At 48.5% G+C, this 19,569-nt stretch overlaps 9 protein-coding genes across 9 annotated transcripts; 4 read left to right on the top strand and 5 right to left on the bottom strand.

Annotated features, from left to right (window-relative positions):
- Positions 1-932: 932 nt before the first annotated feature.
- ABOM_007644 (lipase ROG1 family protein) lies at positions 933-2,441 on the bottom strand (the record flags this gene model as incomplete). The annotated part of the gene is made up of 2 exons (XM_022534773.1): positions 933-2,310; positions 2,365-2,441. 2 exons carry the CDS (start codon positions 2,439-2,441, stop codon positions 933-935), a joined length of 1,455 nt encoding a protein of 484 aa, XP_022387095.1.
- Positions 2,442-3,695: 1,254 nt separating this feature from the next.
- On the top strand, positions 3,696-5,666 carry rex3 (putative RNA exonuclease Rex3; the record flags this gene model as incomplete). The annotated part of the gene is made up of 1 exon (XM_022534772.1): positions 3,696-5,666. The coding sequence occupies one exon, from the start codon at positions 3,696-3,698 to the stop codon at positions 5,664-5,666; it is 1,971 nt and encodes a 656-aa protein (XP_022387094.1).
- A 399-nt stretch (positions 5,667-6,065) lies between these two features.
- On the bottom strand, positions 6,066-6,719 carry ABOM_007642 (60S ribosomal protein eL22; the record flags this gene model as incomplete). Its single annotated transcript, XM_022534771.1, has 4 exons — positions 6,066-6,192; positions 6,252-6,448; positions 6,517-6,552; positions 6,705-6,719. 4 exons carry the CDS (start codon positions 6,717-6,719, stop codon positions 6,066-6,068), a joined length of 375 nt encoding a protein of 124 aa, XP_022387093.1.
- Positions 6,720-7,526: 807 nt separating this feature from the next.
- ABOM_007641 (DIM1 family thioredoxin-like protein) lies at positions 7,527-8,244 on the top strand (the record flags this gene model as incomplete). The annotated part of the gene is made up of 5 exons (XM_022534770.1): positions 7,527-7,607; positions 7,667-7,700; positions 7,755-7,802; positions 7,923-8,165; positions 8,219-8,244. 5 exons carry the CDS (start codon positions 7,527-7,529, stop codon positions 8,242-8,244), a joined length of 432 nt encoding a protein of 143 aa, XP_022387092.1.
- Positions 8,245-8,745: 501 nt separating this feature from the next.
- On the top strand, positions 8,746-9,915 carry ABOM_007640 (translin; the record flags this gene model as incomplete). The annotated part of the gene is made up of 8 exons (XM_022534769.1): positions 8,746-8,802; positions 8,873-8,909; positions 9,000-9,053; positions 9,106-9,239; positions 9,298-9,403; positions 9,491-9,576; positions 9,633-9,782; positions 9,841-9,915. 8 exons carry the CDS (start codon positions 8,746-8,748, stop codon positions 9,913-9,915), a joined length of 699 nt encoding a protein of 232 aa, XP_022387091.1.
- A 189-nt stretch (positions 9,916-10,104) lies between these two features.
- On the bottom strand, positions 10,105-10,757 carry ABOM_007639 (glutathione peroxidase; the record flags this gene model as incomplete). Its single annotated transcript, XM_022534768.1, has 2 exons — positions 10,105-10,634; positions 10,715-10,757. 2 exons carry the CDS (start codon positions 10,755-10,757, stop codon positions 10,105-10,107), a joined length of 573 nt encoding a protein of 190 aa, XP_022387141.1.
- Positions 10,758-12,262: 1,505 nt separating this feature from the next.
- Positions 12,263-14,188, top strand: ABOM_007638 (fungal specific transcription factor domain-containing protein; the record flags this gene model as incomplete). The annotated part of the gene is made up of 2 exons (XM_022534767.1): positions 12,263-12,273; positions 12,397-14,188. 2 exons carry the CDS (start codon positions 12,263-12,265, stop codon positions 14,186-14,188), a joined length of 1,803 nt encoding a protein of 600 aa, XP_022387142.1.
- A 30-nt stretch (positions 14,189-14,218) lies between these two features.
- ABOM_007637 (beta-mannosidase) lies at positions 14,219-16,929 on the bottom strand (the record flags this gene model as incomplete). Its single annotated transcript, XM_022534766.1, has 4 exons — positions 14,219-14,971; positions 15,068-15,303; positions 15,353-15,786; positions 15,893-16,929. 4 exons carry the CDS (start codon positions 16,927-16,929, stop codon positions 14,219-14,221), a joined length of 2,460 nt encoding a protein of 819 aa, XP_022387149.1.
- Positions 16,930-17,660: 731 nt separating this feature from the next.
- ABOM_007636 (cytochrome B2) lies at positions 17,661-19,331 on the bottom strand (the record flags this gene model as incomplete). Its single annotated transcript, XM_022534765.1, has 5 exons — positions 17,661-17,762; positions 17,811-17,884; positions 17,949-19,134; positions 19,190-19,248; positions 19,313-19,331. The coding sequence occupies 5 exons, from the start codon at positions 19,329-19,331 to the stop codon at positions 17,661-17,663; spliced, it is 1,440 nt and encodes a 479-aa protein (XP_022387150.1).
- Positions 19,332-19,569: the final 238 nt, after the last annotated feature.

The following is a 19,569-nucleotide window of genomic DNA, read 5'->3' as shown; positions in this document are numbered from 1 at the left end:
AGGCATGTCACTCTACTTTCATCTTTGGTGGCTTCAACACCATTATGTTCGGTCTAATTCTCGGACACAAATTTCCAGAGATCAGGAATAGATGTCATTCCGTGCGCATTGATCCTAGGATGATCGTTAAGGTTCACAGTACCATGAAAGCCATTCGGCGATCAGATATGTGCGACCCCATAGACTTTTGTGATTTATCAAATTATGGACACTATATCCATCATCTGCTCTGTTTCTATGATCTATCAGCATGCTGTGGACAACAATCTAAAGTTCCAAATAGTTTTAGCGGGTCTATGGCGACCACCTCCATATCTCCTCACTAAACGTCATCAATGACACAAAAGCACATCCTTCATAGTATAGTAGAGACTCAGATTATGAGCACCTGGCGTGACGTCGAATCAGCCTCCTACAAGCACCGTAGCATCCGTAACGCCGAGACCAACCTTGAAGCCTCACACACATCGGGAGAGACGGAACAGGCAACTCCGAATATTAAGTTCAATAGCACTGCACCATGCTCTATAATATGCAAGCAGACGTCACAGCGTGAAGAGGAGGAGCTCAGCGGAAGAGGTCATCTAGTCTGATTTTGTCTGAGCGCGAGAATAGCCCGGGGGCATTCATGGAGGGCCGGTCCCGCCTACCGTTGGATCGGAGAGTGTATTGGTGACATTTGGTTCAGCCTTGCGCTGTTGCTTGGATATGCTCTACTAGTAACGTATAAAGCAGGTTGATATCGTCGGGGATGAACCACTGACCCCTCATGCCGAGGACCGGACAGGCACCGGCGTTCGTTGGAGCGGGGGCGGATCCATTCAGGACGCTTATTAGTAACCGTGTGCTCTTTCTATGCTTGCTATACGAGGACTCGATGGGGCGCAAACATGCGACTATTTCCGCACCCCGCATTTTCGATGGATCCCCGTTTAGATCTGGAATTCGGTATCGAGCCAATGCTTGATGACTACTTTGCCTTCGTCGAAGCCCGGCTTAGGGGCCCGCACGATGATCGCTGCATGGCTATGTCGGTGGTTGTGGATGTAGACCGGGTATTTGCGGAATCCCACGGAGTTGAGCGACTCGATTATGGCGATCTGGGCTGGCGTTAGGGCGAGGGTGGGATATGCTCGGCTCTTCTTGCTGATGGTATCATCTGTGGTTGCCTCGCGGGGGCTGCTTGGTTGGTTATGCTCTGGTGTTGGAGGGGAAGCTTCTTGGATGGTGATGGAGCTGGGTTTGTTCCCTGCAGCCTCCTTAGCTTTCAGGCTAGGGGAGTTCCGTCGCCTGATGGAATCTGCTGAGCTGCTGTTGCTTGTGGTGGAGAGGTATTCGGGGTTTTGGCTGAACCCGACGTCCTCGTATGCTTCTTCTATGGCGCTTTGCATTTCCTTTACCATGACGTGAGGCAACCGGTATTGCCTGAAGAGCGTTGCGCTCTCTCCTTCCTCGTGTATCCGGACTCGTTCTCGACTGTGGGACCACTGGGAGATAGAGTGCAAGAAGAAAAGCGGGAGGACGATGGATAAGAAAAGAACAATAAACGCCCAGAACAAGGCCGTGGTGCAAAATTTCGCTATTTCCCCCCATACGCGCGAAGCCAGTGGCAAAGACTCTTTCACCTCTGCCGAAGGCAAAAAGTACATATCTGGGTCAATTACAACTGACTCATACCCCTTAACATAATTAACCTGCGCGTCGCCCAGATCACGAAAGGGGTCCACCAACGAAAGCGTGGTAGTATAGAAGATGGTAGTGCGATCATTGACAACATTCCCATAAAGACTGCGGCTCTTGAACTTTGCCAGAGCTCGCATGAAGATACTATCCGGATCCGCCAAAATGCTAAGCAGCGGTCGCCCCGAGTCCCCAAAAGAATCAACCAAGAACAACTGCTGTGCTGATATAGATCCCTGCCGGGGCCCTACGTTATTCCAGATATAGCCCCAGATGCCCTGCCGGGGAATCCGCACGCCAACATGTGGCGACACGAAGGTTGTGAAGTTAACTGGCTCTAGCTTATCGAACCACCCTCGTGCGTCGAGCAATCCTATTGCATATCTGGCCAGCAGGCCTCCGAATGAGTACCCAACGACACTCAGTTTCCGGATAGGACATCCCTGGTCGGCTAATGCATCCAGCGTTTCTTCGATCTCGTGAGCCACTCGCTCGCCGCCGACTTCGATCCCATCGTATGTGAGGTTTCCGACGTTGCGCTCCGCGACTAGAACGTGGAGGCGGTCCTCACTGTATCGCTGTCGCAGTGACGCTGCTAGGTGGCCCATATGAGAGGGGTTTCCCCAGAATCTGCCATAGTATTTATTAGCAGATGTCGTGGTCGATTCGATCCCATTCCCTTACCCATGGATCAAGACACATAGGTGGTCGGCTTTCCGCGGAATGCCGCTCTCGTCCTCCTGGTAGTTACTTGGGTCCATAGTTTATAGAAAGGGCTGCTAGTCCCTTGTATATATCTAGGTACTGTATATGTTGTGAGTTCCTTCGATAAAGGATCAACGGATGTTCTCCGTCGTCTGTAGAAGGTTATCTATAGTGATTACCAAGCAGGTGTCTGCCTAATTCAGTTCCTGCGCTATGACAAGTCTGATTGTAATGCTGTTCAGGTATATGGCTGTTGTATATAGGTTGAGAAGACGAAGGGAATGTCTATCAATGGCAAGGTGCTGGGATCCTACTACATCGCCTTGTCAGGGGCAGATTAAGATTGATTACTCGACTGATAAGTGCAGCATCAAAGGGAACACCACCTGCAGATGCCGTCACGGTACTGTGTACACCGGAGCGCTTGGGCCAATCAGAGCGTTTCAGGTCAGCCAAATCACGTGGGTGAATACTCAACACCTTCACGAGAGGGGACTGGTGAATATCTAGTGAATCTGGAGGTCTCGGTGGGTATGTCTGAGGCACATTACAGAAAGGCTTATAGCTATCATTCGAGTTGTAATGCCGCGTATTGGTTTTGTAGATAGAAGTTGGTGACCCCAGGGTTTCCATGCTACTGTGTTGAACTATATATATATCAGGCAGGATAGTAGCATAGTTTGATTTAGTAGTATTAAAGTCAATATTTCGCAATCCCTTATTTCTTATATTTCATTGAATAGTAATTCTCTTCCATCTGAAGTGTTTCTCAGCTACAAGCATGCAGTATACCGTGACATGTACCTGTCAACTGCTGCTACACATCAGCGTTGATGCCTCACCAATCCGGCAAGAGATTTGCGACGTTTGCATCGTTTGTTCGAAGCGCCGCGATCCACCACATATACTGCTCTCTAGATCATGCACTTCATTGCACTTGAAGGTATATGCTATATAATCTATCCTCCTTGCAGACGAGGTCACTGGGCTTTTCTTTCGATGCCGTAATTCATTAAAGCTGACTGAAACTGAGAAAAGGCTGGCGTTCTATCTCTACTTCTCGTCCACCAATTTAGGCCAGGTCACAAACACTCAAGAATAAAACATACTAAAAATGACCAGCTTTGTCTTGTTCGCCTAACTTACACACACAATTGGCCCGAGGAATCCGTGGTCATACTTCTGTGGTGACCAGTTCCACCTCAGCAAGGCCTCAGGAGTAAGAGCCTAAATATCTCGACCGTATTTATGCTATCAGTTCGCATTTCTTTCATTTATGATCAGCCTACTACAACCTTGATACAATCACAATGTTTACTCCGCTTGGCTTGTTCAAGGATGTCCCCTGTCCTCAGGGCCAGGAATGCGCTCTCTTGACTTGCATGTTTTCTCACGAAATTACCAACCCACCCGCAGAGGTCGACAAAAGCGCCAAGAGTACGCAGTCAGAAAAGGAGCCCACGACTACCCAGGAGTCTCCGCCCCTGAAGAAACAGAAGCTTCAGGCAACGGCCGAGGCTGGCAGTGCCAAGAAGGAAGACAAGCCTTCATCTTCGCTTCAGAACAAAACTAGTGATCAAAAAGCTACACCGACAAAGAAGGCCAGCGCTAAGGCCCAAACAACAATTCAAACCCCTGCGAAACTTAAGTCTATATCCAGAGGTGTCTCTCCACCTCCTTCTAAGGCCGAACCTTCAACAGCGAAGCGCGAGGCATCATCGTCTGCAAAACCGGAGCAACGTCCTCCGCTACGCAAAGCTCCCCGCGAGAGTCTGAATCCTAGGATGTTGGCGAAAGCGCCGGTGTCTCATGGCGTGCGGCTATCTATTTTGACGAAGCTTCATGCTGCTATGTCAGCCTTGAATGACAAGATAGCGAAGGACAAAGAAAATAAAGATAAAAGCATAGCCTTAACCCCCAACGAACTCATCACGATGGCTCTAGATGAAGAGGAAAAGACGGCAAAAGGGAATGCGAGTGTATACGGCAACGTAATCAAACTCCGCATTGTCAAACTCTCGAAGATGAGCAAAGAAGATTGGGTGAAAGAGGTCAAAGCTTATCTCAATGAGAGATACTACAAGACAGCGCCTAATGAAGCAGACCAGAAGCCTACTGTTCTTACAACTGGCCTGAGCATCAAAGAGGAAATAGCAATTGCAGGAAGACTAGTCACGCCTCTTATAGGATTGGAACAATATGGTTATGTGACCAAACCACCCACAGACGAGGAGATTGAGGGCGCAATGAAAGGGGTCATTGATTCTAAAGGATGGGAAAAGTGTGATCGATGTGGTGGGAGATTCCAGGTCTTTCCTGGCCGCCGTGAGGATGGTTCGTTGACAACAGGAGGGCAGTGCACATACCACCCTGGCAAGCCGTTTTACCCCCCGAAGAAGCGGACAGACCATATCACTGGCCATAAGGAGGCCTATTTCACCTGCTGCAATGAGACCCTGGGAACTTCTTCTGGATGCACCAAAGGCGATACCCATGTCTTCAAGGTGTCGGAGGCCAAGCGACTAGCGTCCATCCTTCAGTTCGAGAAGACTCCGGCGCAACCAGACAAGGGCCCCCTTCCACCAGTATGTTTCGACTGTGAGATGGGATATACTACCTTGGGGCTGGAGCTGATCCGGCTCACGGCTGTTAGTTGGCCCGAGGGCAAGGAGCTCCTCGATGTTATTGTCAGGCCTATGGGGGAGATTCTTGACCTGAACTCCCGGTTTTCTGGTGTCTTCCCCGAACATTATAATAACGCGGCCCCCCATGATGGCTCAGTTGTGCCGGCTATTTCATCTGCCAGCGAGGATGGAGAGGTAAAATTAACTCCTTTACAGGTAGTCGAATCTCCCGCAGCAGCAAGGGCTTTGTTGTTCCAGCTGCTACAACCAGAGACACCTCTAATAGGCCATGCCATTGACAATGACCTCAACGTTTGCCGTATTATCCATCCTACCGTTATTGATACCGTTATACTATACCCAGTCGGAGCAGGCCTACCCAACCGCATGAGTCTCAAAACCCTATCCAGAAAATACCTTGATAGGCACATCCAGACTGGAGGGAACCGTGGTCATGATTCCAAAGAGGATGCGATTGCCACCGGTGACTTGGTCCGGGTCAAGGCCGCAGAATCTTGGAAGGTGTTAAAGACGAAGGGATGGATTATTCAGGATGGTAAACTTGTCCCTCCTCCCGGTGCAACAGACGACACTGGTCCGATATGGCGACTTGGACCTGGAGCCGGGCAGAAGAGGACCAGTTCAGATTTAGGTTAACTTAGGACTCCCACATTATAGCTGATTGTTACTACATGATACCCGGCAAAAGGCAATTTCTATGCAATCTACATCGATAACAAGGAGTAAATGAGTGATAGATGGATCAATTCAAATCTACCCGTCGTAACGTCATGAGTAGAAGTATTACACCAACACGTTGGATGCGACGAGGCTAGCCATGGAATGCCGCCTTTTCAGGTTGAGGCAACCCGGCGGGCATATCACGCCGCAGAGCCGTGTCGGAGCGCTCCCGACCAACCGCATCTATAACCCTCCAAACCCGACCCAAAGCACCGACTCCCATTAAGATATCGCTCCCGTCCAGATATGGAAACCCCCTGATGTGAGCGCACTCGAGCCTGGTCGATTTTTTAATTTTTATCCGAGAGGAGACATTTACTCCTCATCCTCGTCAGCCTCCTCGCTGGCGACGTTGTAGAAGCGGAGCTCGTAGACACCCTTGGAGGTGGCGACAACGCGGAGCCAGTCACGGAGCTGCTGCTTCTTGAGGTACTTCTTGGTCCTGGATGGCCGTCAGCATCATGGTAGCGGGTATCATGCGACGGATGCAAGGTAACTTACAAGTACTTGAGGTAGCGACCAGAGAAGGGGATGTGGGCAACAACCTCGATCTTGCCATCACCGACCTGGGAGATGACGACCTTGTCACCGAGGTTGCCGACACGGCCCTCGACCTTGATGCGGTCGTGAAGGAACTTCTCGAAAGCGGAGATGTCGAAGATCTTGTCGCCGACGGGCTGAGAAGCGTTGATGACATACTACAGAGATAGTATGTTAGCCATCATCGAATTGTTTGATTAGCTTGCGAATCAATTCCTCGACATACCTTCTGGGTAACCTTCTGGGCCTTACGACCACGAGCCTATTCACCGGAGTTTTGCGATTAGCCTACTGTTCCATAATGTCGAATCCCCAGGGAGTCCAAGACGGTATCCTGCACAAGCAAATGTGAAGAGACCATCTGGCAGCCGTCTCAGGGGGAACAGCAAAGCAGTTTCAGGATTGACAACATACAGTAGCGGGAGACATTGTGATTGATTTGAGGGGGGTTGGTGACGAGGGAGTCTTGGTCGCAAAGAGATGAGTATCCTGCGCCTGGAACGAAGATAGCAGAGGGATGGAGATCAAAACTTCTCGCTAGTGGAGCCTTCGATAATCCCACCGGCGAGTGCGAGTGACTAACCCGGATTGGGAAGTCATACTAGGGCTGCATGGCGATTAGGGTATACAGTTATCATCTGACCATTGCCCTTATTAGTAATAGTTTGTCTAGTTTGTCTTCTCGCTTAACCAAGCAAGAAGACACTAGCTGACTAGCGGCGCACGGGCCAATAGCCCTTTTCTTTAAATACGTTGCAGACCTCCCGCTCTTTAGAATTTTTTTCTTTTCTTTTCCAGCTCTCTTTGCCTTTTGGCTTAGATCAAGTGTAGTATCTGTTCTTTTCAGTTTAATCTCTGAAAGTGTTCCATAGGAACACAACATTGATTAATCTTATTTTTGGTCTCCGTGGCAGGGCCCCTGTGCTTGCGCATGCCTTGCCACACAGTGTCATCGGGCTTACACTATCCCCGATAGACGCGAACTCTTTTTCATCAATTTGGTCGGTATATCCGGCTGCTTGGAGAAGAAGGCTATAGTAGATTATATCAACTTTGATCACATTTAGTAAATGTATATATATATAGCTCCCAAACGTGATGCACCGCATCTTTAGAGATACTCGTAGTCGATAAATATTGTTGCACGTGATATTGAGTATCGTTTCCTACCCAAGTTACGTTCCAATCACTTTTTGATATACATCACTCTTCGCTCAATAACTCCATACCGTCGAGATGGGTTCTGTCGTCCTGCCGCACTTGCGTACCGCTTGGCACGTCGACCAGGCCATTCTCTCTGAAGAAGAACGACTCGTAGTACGTACCTAGTTAGCAGTCGCGTTCCCAAATATGCCCAGACTGACAAGAACGGACAGGTCATTCGATTTGGCCGCGACCATGATGTCGACTGTAAGTCCTTTCGCTATATGTACAGGTTACAACGATACCCTAACCGTCCTCCAGGCATGCGCCAAGATGAAGTCCTCTTCAAAATCGCTGAACGGGTCAAAAGTGAGCCGGGCACCCTCACCCAACTATCAGATAAAAAAAACTTCAGCTCCAGCTCCAAGCCAGCTCTGCTGCGCACGAAGTGTACTTGTGAAATAAACAAATACCTAACATTCCATCCAGATTTCGCTGTGATTTACCTCTGCGACATTGACGAGGTCCCTGAGTTCAACACCATGTACGAACTCTTCGATCCAATGACCATCATGTTCTTCTATAGGAACAAACACATGATGTGTGATTTCGGTACCGGTAACAATAATAAATTGAACTGGGTGCTCGAGGATAAGCAAGAGTTGATCGATATTCTTGAGACGATTTACAAGGGTGCTAAGAAGGGACGAGGTCTCGTGGTTAGCCCGAAGGGTGAGTTGCAACTTTCAAGTATTCGGATTGATGTAGAGCTAATCAATTTGTAGATTACTCGACGAGGTATCGGTACTGATTTGCTCAGTCGTTGGCTGGGCTGCTGCTCTATGTTCTTGGGCTCAATATCAAGATAATGAAAAATGTTCATGACGTATACTTGGGTTCTCAGTCTTATATTGTAAGCGTGATCCCTGGACCTATCTCAGTATGGTTGCAATAGGATATTACGTAGTAGAGAATATATATATGCCCATAGAATACCCGATAGATTTCCATCTACCTTATAGATCATGTATATTTTAGTATGCTTCGTAACTATACCGTAACAATCAATGATGCCAATGGATATTGGCTATTGAATGAGTATGTTGCGTCTTTTAACCATTAGACTGTAGTTTATAGAGATTGAAGATTCATCCAAGTACGGCCAGCAACGCGGACAGCCTCAGGCCCCACAATCTCTTCACTTTATTTTTACCTGACGTAAGGCCGTCCATCCGCATCAATTCAATCCCACCTACAACAAGAAAATATAGAACAACAAAGCCACTCAACCAAAACACCAGTAAAAAACAAAATGATCGACCGTACCATTTTCGAGAGCCTTCAGTCCAAGATCGACGAAGAAGCTGCCGTCCGCGATGCAAGTGCCAAGCCTTTTCCCGCTCGAGCTTCAGAGAAGTCTCAATCTGACCTATTACCAGGAACTCCATGAGATAGTCCAGACGCTTGCTAGAAATGGTCCGTCGCGTCAATGTTATAATTTCCCTGTTTCCACTTCATATGATGGGAAGAAATATGCCCAGAGATTCAGTTAACATATCAGAACAGGACGCTCCACAACGGCTATTCTCTCTCGAGCTCATTCCACACCCTCAAATCAGTGTAAGTAGCTCCCTCAAAAGAAGAAAAAGGATTAATACGCTAACAAGATCAGTGAAACCTGTCCTCGATGAGGCGACAAAGGAAATCCTCGCCCAGAAAGAACAAGTCACTCGGCTCAAGGCCTTGGCTGACAAGCACCCGTTCTACAAATATAACGGCGTGTGGACTCGCGAACTGCAGAATCTGGTTTGTTGTATATCCTTCCTAGCGAGATATAGTAATGAGGGCTAACACAGTGAATCAGGTATCGTCGATTGAGCTCTGTGCCTACTTGGGCGGGCTTGAGGAGTACAAGAGCAGCAGCGCTGCGTCGTTCCTGACTATTGAGGAGGTTGGGAAGTTCCTTGGTAGTATGTTCCTTGCACAAGGGATTCACGTCCTTGGCCTATGATGGCTGTCTCTGAGTTTGCTTAATTGATGCTAATGTGGGTGTTTAGTCCCCGTCAACCTCAAGGAACAAGATGCGTTCCATCTCACGATCGAAGAGTATCTGCTCGCTCTGATTTCCATGGTCGAAGAACTGGTTGGTTCATCTCCTTTTCATTGTCTGCTTGTCTTAGAATTTACTGACTTTTATAGTCGCGTCTTGCTGTTAACTCGGTCACTCTTGGGGATTACACTCGGCCGGTGCAGATCGGAAGTTTCATCAAGGATCTGTTTGCTGGGTTCCAGCTCTTGAACCTGAAGAACGACATCCTGCGCAAGAGAAGTGATGGGATTAAATACAGTGTAAGTTTATCTAATACCGGAAATTATGTAATGGATAAATGCTAACACCTCCGTGCAGGTCAAGAAGGTTGAGGATGTTGTGTACGACCTTTCTTTGCGGAACCTGATCCCGAAGGGTAGTGATAACGCCTAGTTTGTAGATGAACAACAGCATACGTAGATTAATGCATAATGGCGATTAGTTTATAATCTCATGACATTAGTCTCATGATAGTGGGCTGGAAGTGCCCTGAAGAAAAAAAGTACATACAAGAAGCACTACTAAGATACATGTAACGAAGCATGGTATAACATATGGACCCCCAATCCCCGAAAAACTAAATTACGACAACTTAGCCTGCTCAGACTCTCCCTCCTTAGCCTGGGCCGAAGCTGCAGTTCCATTCTTCTGTGACTTCTCAATCTCCTTGACGATGGCGTCTTCCAGTGACTCGGGCTTGGTGGTACTAGCCCAGCGACCGGCAACCTTGCCATCGGGAGAGATCAGGAACTTTTCGAAGTTCCACTTGATGCGTTTCAGGCCCAGCAGGCCGGGTTGCTGCTCCTTCATCCAGGTCCACAGGGGTGAGGCCTCGTTTCCGTTCACATCCAGTTTACCCAACACGGGGAACGTAACACCGTAGTTCAACTGGCAAAAAGACTGAATATCATCGTTGGATCCGGGGTCTTGGCCGCCGAACTGGTTGCAAGGGAATCCGAGGATAGTAAAGTCTTCGGGGTACTTGGTCTTGAGTTTCTGGTAGAGTTTCTCGAGGCCTTCGAACTGGGGGGTAAAGCCGCACTTTGAGGCAGTATTGACGACGAGGATGGTCTTGCCCTTAAGCGGGGTGAGAGGGAAAGGAGAGCCTTTCTCTATTTGCAAGGAGGTCTGTTAGTAATGTTCCTATATGTTATACAGGGGATCGACCAGGAGCTTATCAGCAAAAACGTACTGTCGACTGGTTCAAAGTCGAAGAAGGTGGTTGCGGAGGCCATGGTGTGCGTATGAAATGCGCTCAAACGAGGTTGTTGATGCTTGAGTAGCTTAGCGGAGCTTGACAGCGTTGACGAAGAATACCTGCTCTGCGACCTTGCGACAGGGCTGGTTATATGCGCGAGGAGGTAGATAGGCGGTTTCTGAGATGATACAGCACGTAAGACGATGGATGCAGACGATAAGGTTGATCGCATGCTCCGAGGGTAGGAATGGCGTGGTTTTATACACTGATCATGAGGTTTTGAGGACGAAGTACGTGAGGGGCGTGACGGAGGAAGGAAGACGCCGAGCCGGTATGTCATCATCGTGCTGCGGGTGATTTGCCTGTTTGGTACAATTCGTCAACGGAAATGCATCTTCCGGCTAACCGGATTGGTCATCTTTGTCATCTTTTCCAGTCCAGACTGTTGAACACGCACTGTAATCGACTTCCCATCATTTGATCCGTGGGTTCTTGTGGGGGTGGAACTAGGAATCTAGTATCTGATTAGTGATCTTGTGTGCATAAAATAAGAATTAATTAAAGTTGATCAAAAAGCATGGCTTGCGGGTCTCATCTCTTTTCCAGAATTCCAAATACTTGTAACAGCCCACATCAACCCAGAGGATCTACACAGTACTAGCCTCGGGCAACGGGCCTCGGGGAGAGGAACCTGCCAAGAACTGTACATACTCTTTTTGGTTCACATGCTGTGAAGCACTGGGTGCTTATGCAGTCTCAAATGACATGAATATCTTTCATAATCCCTGTATAGTCGAGGGTGCCTATTACACATCTGTCAAGACATCGACTGTTCTAGAAACTAGACATTCTGGACGGAGTAGCAACTCGGCATCTGAGGCAGACATCCGAGTCCCGGCTCTCCAGTCTCAGGCCCACTAGATACTCTACTCTAGTTATAGTAGCCTCTGTCGTCGCCAGACCTGCCCAGGCTAACATGAACAGTTCTAAAACTAGCTGGGCAGAACTTTCCCCCACTTTTCGAGAAAAGAAAATAATACAGTACAGATAGATGATATTCCATAATGAACGGATATCCTTATCATCAACGAGAATAGAAAGAGATGCGGTGGAGCTGGCTTAATAGATAATAAACATAGTAGCAACTTCTGACATCATATTTAACACTAGTAGTCAATAGTATAGACGTGGTGATACTATCTCGTATCGATAGCTGGGTTGATAGTCCAGGCGTCACGGGTACCTTAAGCGTACTACCTACGGGTCAGGTCACCTGCCGGATACAGTTAACCTATCTTGGCGGATGCCATTGCAATTCGGCGACTCTTTCACAATGCATGTCCACTAACAACTAAATGGCACCTCCAGAAAGATACCTCCTCTCAGCTATTAGAACGCCATGTTTCATACTTCCAGTGATTTCGTTAGGCAGTCGGTCACACAAGGCTCGGATCTTAGAAAGGACACCCGTTCTGGGCCAAAAGTTAATCGATCTTGTGTGGAGTGTCGCCGACGGAAGATTCGCTGTAATGGTGAGCTTCCATGTGGGAACTGTAAGTGGTACAAAGTAGAAGGACGGTGCGAGTACCCTCACCGTTTGAAAAGGCATGGTGTTTCCGTCAAGTACATAAATTACCTCGTCAGCCTTAGTCTGATCTATACTGACTTCGGTCAAGGTCAGCTGAAGAATTAACCCGGACTGTGAATCATCAGCGCATCATCTTGCAGAAGCTTTTCCCTTCTAGTCCCATAGAAACCCTCGTTCCTCTCTCTCGAGAAGAACTATTGCAAGTCATCGCAGCTGAAGGACGGACGCGGGACGCCACCGCAGCAACTGAGCAAAATACCACAGTGACTAGAGAGAGCGACCATAGTGATGAGGACCACCAACTCGAGGAGAATCGAAAGTTATCGAAGGGCACATCGAATGTCTACGATGATGTCAACGGCCTGTCACTCTCATTTGATCAACAGCAGACCAGTCTGGGGATATCATCAGTCAGGTTTATCCTACGTCTCATCGTTGAGCGATGGCCTACGGTAAGAACGGTACTCTATCAGAAGAAATGTCGTTTGGAGTTTCAGCCCCAATCATATTCGCAAGGACCTCGGGAAGACAGTAGACCATCGCCCGTTAGCATGTTCAATGAGGTGGCCTGTATAGATGCATATTTCAAGACTGCCAATTCCATTACCCCAATGATTGATGAGACACAGTTCCGCAGAGTATACAATAGTGGAGCTCGAAAAGATGCTGGTTGGCTTGCTCTCCGTAGCATGGTACTCGTGGTGGGATCAATCGCTACTAGCAAGGAGGGAAGCCGATACAGTCATGCTTATTATGAGTCCGCACGACAGCACATCGGTCTTGAGAGCTTCGGATCCGCTTCTATCGAGAGTCTGCAAGCTCTGTGTCTTTTGGGAGGATACTATCTACACTACCGAAATACGCCAAATATGGCCAGTGCTGTTCTAGGCGCCGCATTTCGGATGACAACCGCACTTGGTCTCCATAAGGAGCCTGTAGAGGAAAGCGAAACTCAAGATGATTTGAAAAATCATTTGACAAGTGCCGAAGCCCGACGGCGTACGTGGTGGAGCCTCTTTTGTCTGGATACCTGGGCATCCATGACCCTCGGGCGGCCAACATTTGGCAGATGGGATCCAGACGCGATGGATGTATCGCTACCGAGATATGACAAGAGCCAAAGTCATCCGGATATGATTATCAATGCATTTAGAGCGAATGTGGACTTTTGCAAACTAGCCACTGAAATCCAAAAACGACTTGCCCAATCAGATCCGCCTACGATTGGTGAAATCAATACTTTTGATACTGCTCTTAGAAGCTGGTACGATGAAGCTTTAACGGCTATCTCGCCTGGAAACTGCCCAGATGATTTTGTTGTTGTCAGAGACTACTTGCGGAATCGGTATATGAACGCCCGAATTCTTTTACTCCGGCCTGTACTTCTGCGCCATGTGGAAAATAAGACACAATTCGAGGATTTGGCAGAGGATGACAGAGAAGCTATCGTCAATTGTCAAAAAGTTAGCCTTGAAGCTATTCGCAACATTGCATGTTGTATGCGACCCAACTCATTTTGGGTATGGGGCAGTACCTGGTATCTTTACCAGTCCTGCCTTGTCCCTTTGATGATGTTGCTCGCTTTCCCATGCCAACCGGAACTACTGTCTTGTCATTCAGAAATTGACCAAGCTCTTGCAGCTTTCAAGTCATTTATGCCCTGGAATGCAGCTGCCCGACGGTCATATGACGTGGTTGAAAGTATTTACGAAGCCAGCAGGAATGTAACAGCACTCGAGGCGAGTAGCGGAATCCTAACAGCATTAGGGGAGATGGATATGGAATTTTGGACTCTCGCCGCAGGAGGCTTTGAATATGACTACGAATGGGAATCTCTAATACACTGGGAGAAGACCCTCACCCCCAATATAGAAGATTGACTATCTACATTCAGCAACAAATAATGGATATCATAGGCTATCATCCCCGATGTACGTCCAACGTGGAATATCGGAGGAACTACGAATTCCACGGACGGCAATGATGTGCTCATAGCCAGGGGATATATCGATTCCGTTATCTTGCAGCCAAACGCCATCTGTCTCCTCAAAGACCAAACCTTTGACTGGCTTTTTGACTGTGACGGACAGCGCGTCCTCTGCAGGAAGAAGTTTGACCTCTAGACCCCGATCTCGGAATGAGAGGTACTTGTAAGGCTGCGGCCAATCCATGTCTCGACTAATTACCTGATCATCAATACTCAGGGTGGCGCTCAGCACAAATGCATCCGTGTCTTTTAAACTCAAATCCCCGCTTGCTACTTCTGTCGTACCATTTGGAACGAGAACAACCTCGTACGAAACTTCTGGCTGCACATCTGCACCCGTTCGGATTGATATGAAGCGTAAGCTTAACATAGCGCGGATTGGCTTCAGATGGCTGGTCACCGCCCAAAGCTCATATCTCGTTGAGTCTGCAGGCTTGGCATGCCCAGATGTCCATTCCTTGTGAGCCCTGGAAACCCCAACTGCAACTGGATCCAAAGTCCGCGATATGACATAGAATGCAGGCTTCTTTCGCAAAAAATAGTCCACCACCGCCCATGAGGTCGTCGGCCAACAGTCGTTTAGTTGCCAAACCAGGGCTCCACCACAGAGACGGTCGTGACCCCATTGTCGGCGCCAGCCTTGATACGCAAATTTCATAGCGTCGGATTGAGCAATCTGAGAGAGATGTACGTATGACTTATGAAACATATCTAGTTAGCACTTTGTAGCTTTTCTTTTCAGCATCGAGGCAGAAAACTCCCATCTACCTACCTGAAAATCAGATTTGAGTCGGAAATTCTCCAGGATGTAAGTGCCGAGTCGTCGCTCATGGTCCCTGGCCTTGTTGTGGAAGTCCATGGTGAGAGACTGATGGTACATCTCATCTTCATCCACAATAAATTGGTCGATTGTCGCTCGATGCGGGAACGCCTCCATTCCGAATTCACTGACAAATCGCCCGCCAACTTCTGGAAAGGTTTGATAAGACAACATTGTTCCGTGCCAGACTGTGTTGACATTAGTGAAAGCTTTCATTATAGGGGAGTTGTGACAGACTGTTCCACTGATGGATATCTCCTATTGTTGGATCTGCTGAATGCTTTCCTCCTCCCCAGGGACTTGTTGGGTGGTACGGTGTCGCGGCTGATTCTTCCTCTACAACCTTCGGCAATAGGTACTCATAAGTGTACCTGGCAGGAAATGTTGACTTGAGCCAGGACTGCGGATCCTTATCAGTCTCAAAGTTATAGTCGAGATGGTATTTTTCTTGAATCTGGTAGTCTTCATTACTTCCTGCGTAGATCACGATGGAGGGGTGATGGCGAAGACGCCTGACGTTTACACGTGCTTCTTCCTCGATAGACGACAAAAAGGATGGATAGGTGGGATATGAAGCGCATGCAAACATGAAGTCTTGCCAGACTAAGATCCCGAGCTCGTCACAAGTGGCGTAGAAGGTGGAGGGTTCAAAGATCCCGCCGCCCCAGATGCTGATCACCCGTCAATGGCAGCTAAGGCTTCAAGGTGATGATGCAAAGGACTTACCGGATCATATTCTGATTTCCCTCTGGCAACAATTCAAGCCATTTCCTGTACTTTTCGGGAGTCAATCGAGGCAAGAAGCTGTCACCCGGTATCCAGCATGAGCCGCCGGCAAAAGTGTCAATACCATTAATCCTGAAAAAGAAGGATTGGCCGTGTCTGTCTTTCTCTTGCACAAGCTCTACACTCCTGAACCCGGTTAACTTGGAGACCTCATGTTGTACCTCATGATTGTCAATGAGTTTAACAGAGATTTCGTACAGATCCTGCCGGCCATATCCGCGCGGATACCATAATGCTGGGTCTTGGATCACGAATTCTGTCTCTGCAAACCCATTCTCCGTAGCACCTACTTCAGACTCCAAAAGCACATTACCCCGGAGCAGAATCTTGAAGCGAATGCTACTTCCTGGCCTCCCAGAAACTTGGGCCTTAAGACGACCTCGACATAACTTCAGATCTTGGCTTACTTCGCTCTCAACCCAAAGGTCCTCCACCCTAGCCGTGTAGGTCTCTAACCGAACTGGTCTCCACGGCCCAGCTGTCATCAAAATAGGACCCCAATCCCAGCCCCAGTGATACCCAGCCTTTCGGACCGAACTCCGCCCAGCTTCGGTTTGATGTGTAATGAACTGGTGTTCGGGATGCTGCTTAACACGCTCCCGCCCACACAGCAGAGCAGACTCAAACAAGATATCAAGCGTCATGATGCTGCAGGATTCCGGTACCAAATGGTTCGTAATATCAACCCGATGGGGAACAAACATATTATCGCTCTCAAGGATGGTTTCACCGTTCAACTTGACAGTCGCGATAGTATCGAGGCCTTCGAAGAGGAGATCACATCGTTGGCCGGCCTCAAGTTTTGGTGTCACAAACTTGACCTGATATACCCAGTCCCGCTCACCCACCCACTGCACCTGAAGCTCGTTCATCCCGACAAACGGGTCGGGTATGACACCGTGGCTGATGAGGTCGAGGTGTACAACGGTTGGTACGTTGGAAACGCTACGCCATGCTTCTGGACTGCTATCGCTGGCATCCCGGAATTGCCAGCCCTGGGAGAGCTCGAGCGACTTGAAGCTGGACATTGCTGTTGTTGTACTCATCCACCAAAAGCCTGCAGTAGCTGAAGTGCTAGATCTAGTGAACTTGTTTATACAAAGGTTCAACAGAAAACATAAGGGAGAAAAAAAATAGCATCATAAACATCAATATGTTGTATATCCATAGTGAACCCCACTGCCCCTCCCCCGCCAGATTGACCCCGCAAAATCCAATCAGCCATAGTTGCCAAATGATAATGATCTTGGCCTCTTACAGCCAATAAGACATATCTCACTATGACAAAGTACTACGCAGCCAACTCCAAATCCCACGTCTACATGGCACACGGCATTTCAAAACCGCGTGCGAGATTGGTTTAGTGGATCATCCTCATGCATGAGCCATACCGTATCAGACACGGAGACTTATATCCACGTATCAGGATACCAAGGCCGTACGGTTAGTGCGTAATCTATTCTATGGGGGTCATTGTGTGGAGTAGTGGAGCTGCCATGAGGGTTGCAGAGGATTGCAGTGGTTGGGTTGACTCTAATTGACCGGGGATGTAGAATCGCTATTATGTGAACTGGTTTCTAGAGGATGATTCTGGAAGAAAGGTTACATTTCCTGTTGCTTACTTTGGTTTTGATCACCTCATATTCTAGGGAAACTCGATTTATGGTAGTTGACTATGGTAGATTTGCATTTACGTGGTTATTTGAGCTTATTGGAACTATCTCACGGGTTCTATCATGTATGTCGAAAGCATTAAAGCTCAGATCTTGGCGCGGGCTGGAAATGCACTCTCAACTGACTTTGGATTCCACATCGAGCTTCCGGAGTCGACGGTCTGTGAGTCCACGAGCTGGGTATTTACCTGGACTGAGTTTAGTAATTATATAATGGTCAGGATGTGGCAACCCACATGTTGCAATGACAGCTGGTCAACACGTTGAACACCGAGAAGTCTCATAGCAGTTGCTGTCTCGTCGGCAAGGACTGGACAAATCAGTTATGAATCATGATAAGCTCGCTATATGTTCAGCGATTGTGATAAACCTACTCTGCAGTGTCCTTTTGACACCCTCTTGCCCACCCGCTGCAAGACCATACAAAGCTGCTCGTCCAATCCCCACAGCCTTGGCACCAAGTGCCAGAGCCTTGACGACATCCGTCCCTCTTCGGATGCCACCGTCAACGATGACATCCAATCGATCCAAGACCTCTGGACAGAAGCGCCTAATCTCCAGTAGGACATGCACCGGAGTCGACACGGTGTCCAATGCGCGGCCACCGTGGTTCGAAAGTACAATACCCCGGACCTGGGGAGCATGTTTAGCGGCGAGGATAGCGTCCTCATAAGTCTGAATACCCTTCAGAATAATCGGCAGGGATGTATGCATCCGGAGCCAATCGAGCGTTCTCTCCCACGTGAGCGAGGCATCGGTTCCCCAGACCTGGGGCGACGAAGCCGTGCCAGCGATGCGCAGCTCTTCCATCTTTTGTCGCTCCTCGATCTCGCGTTTACCGGGGAACGGAGCGTCAAGCGTGAGACAGATGAATTTGATGGCCTTGATTGAGTTGATTTCGGCAATCCGCTTCTCGCTACGCTTCACGTCTTTTAAGCAATATAGTTGCCAGCCGAAGACTTGGTCTGGATGGGCGTTTGCGACAATTTCCTGTGTGGTCATCGAGGCGTTGTGGGAGATAAGTTGCATCGCTCCGAACTTTTGGCACGCTGCTGCAATGCCGGCTTCGCCTTGTGGGTGGGCGAGACGAGCCATTGCTGCTGGAGATATGTAGACCGGTAGTCCGAGCTTGAGGCCGAGGAACCGGATGGAAAGATCGCATTCGCGGCAGTCTATGAAAACCCTTGGTCTTAGTAAGATCGAACGGTAGATGAGATTGTTGTGCGCTTTTGTGATGCCGTCGTCTGTTGCAGAGGAGTAATATGCCCACCCTTTTGGGCTGAGTTTTCGTTTGGCAACTTGTTCAATCTCGGCGAGGTTTAACAGTGATGATAGTGGCGCTTCAGAAGTCTCTTTGGATGCTGGGTGTTGAGAGATGTTTGTTGGCTCTGCCGCCTCTGACGTTGATGCCGATAGTACACCCAAGCATGCCTCAGGAGCAAGGTACTCTTCTAATAGGCCTGGGGGGTGTATGGTATCATACTGCTGGGTTGCATCTTTCCCAGCTAGGGCTAGGATGGCCGCAGACCCCCCGGGATGATTTCCGAGAAAGTTAGTGACCTAAAATTGTTAATTGGAATGCGCCCTGATGAGAAAGGTGTCAGGTTCTACTCACGTCGTATACTTTGCCGTAGAGGACAACCCAGCAACTATCGGCGGAGTTGTGTTTGGCAACTAAGTCACGTCGGTTACTTTTGCCCACATACTTTCCAGTCAGAGCAAGAATTCAATGATTTACCTTCCGCGAGCTCTATCATAGCAAAGGTTTGAATGACCTAACAAGACAACCGACGGGTTTGATCTGACACGGCGTCAGTGGTCAAGGGAAGCTGGTGCTGCAACGCCTTTCGTTATTGTTCGCAACACCTGAGAAGAAACCCTGTGCCCCCACGCTTCTGACAAGGCATATCTCAACATTGATAGCACTAGTAATCGGTGGTACCGGGAGGTAATTAATCTTGTCATCCGGACTAAACTCCAACCAACTGGGTTCAC

The sequence above is a fragment of the Aspergillus bombycis genome (genome assembly GCF_001792695.1).
Source record: "Aspergillus bombycis strain NRRL26010 chromosome Unknown contig00071, whole genome shotgun sequence".
Lineage (NCBI taxonomy): Eukaryota > Fungi > Ascomycota > Eurotiomycetes > Eurotiales > Aspergillaceae > Aspergillus > Aspergillus bombycis.
Note: the sequence above shows the minus strand (reverse complement) of the source record. Positions and strands in the feature narration are given on the sequence as shown.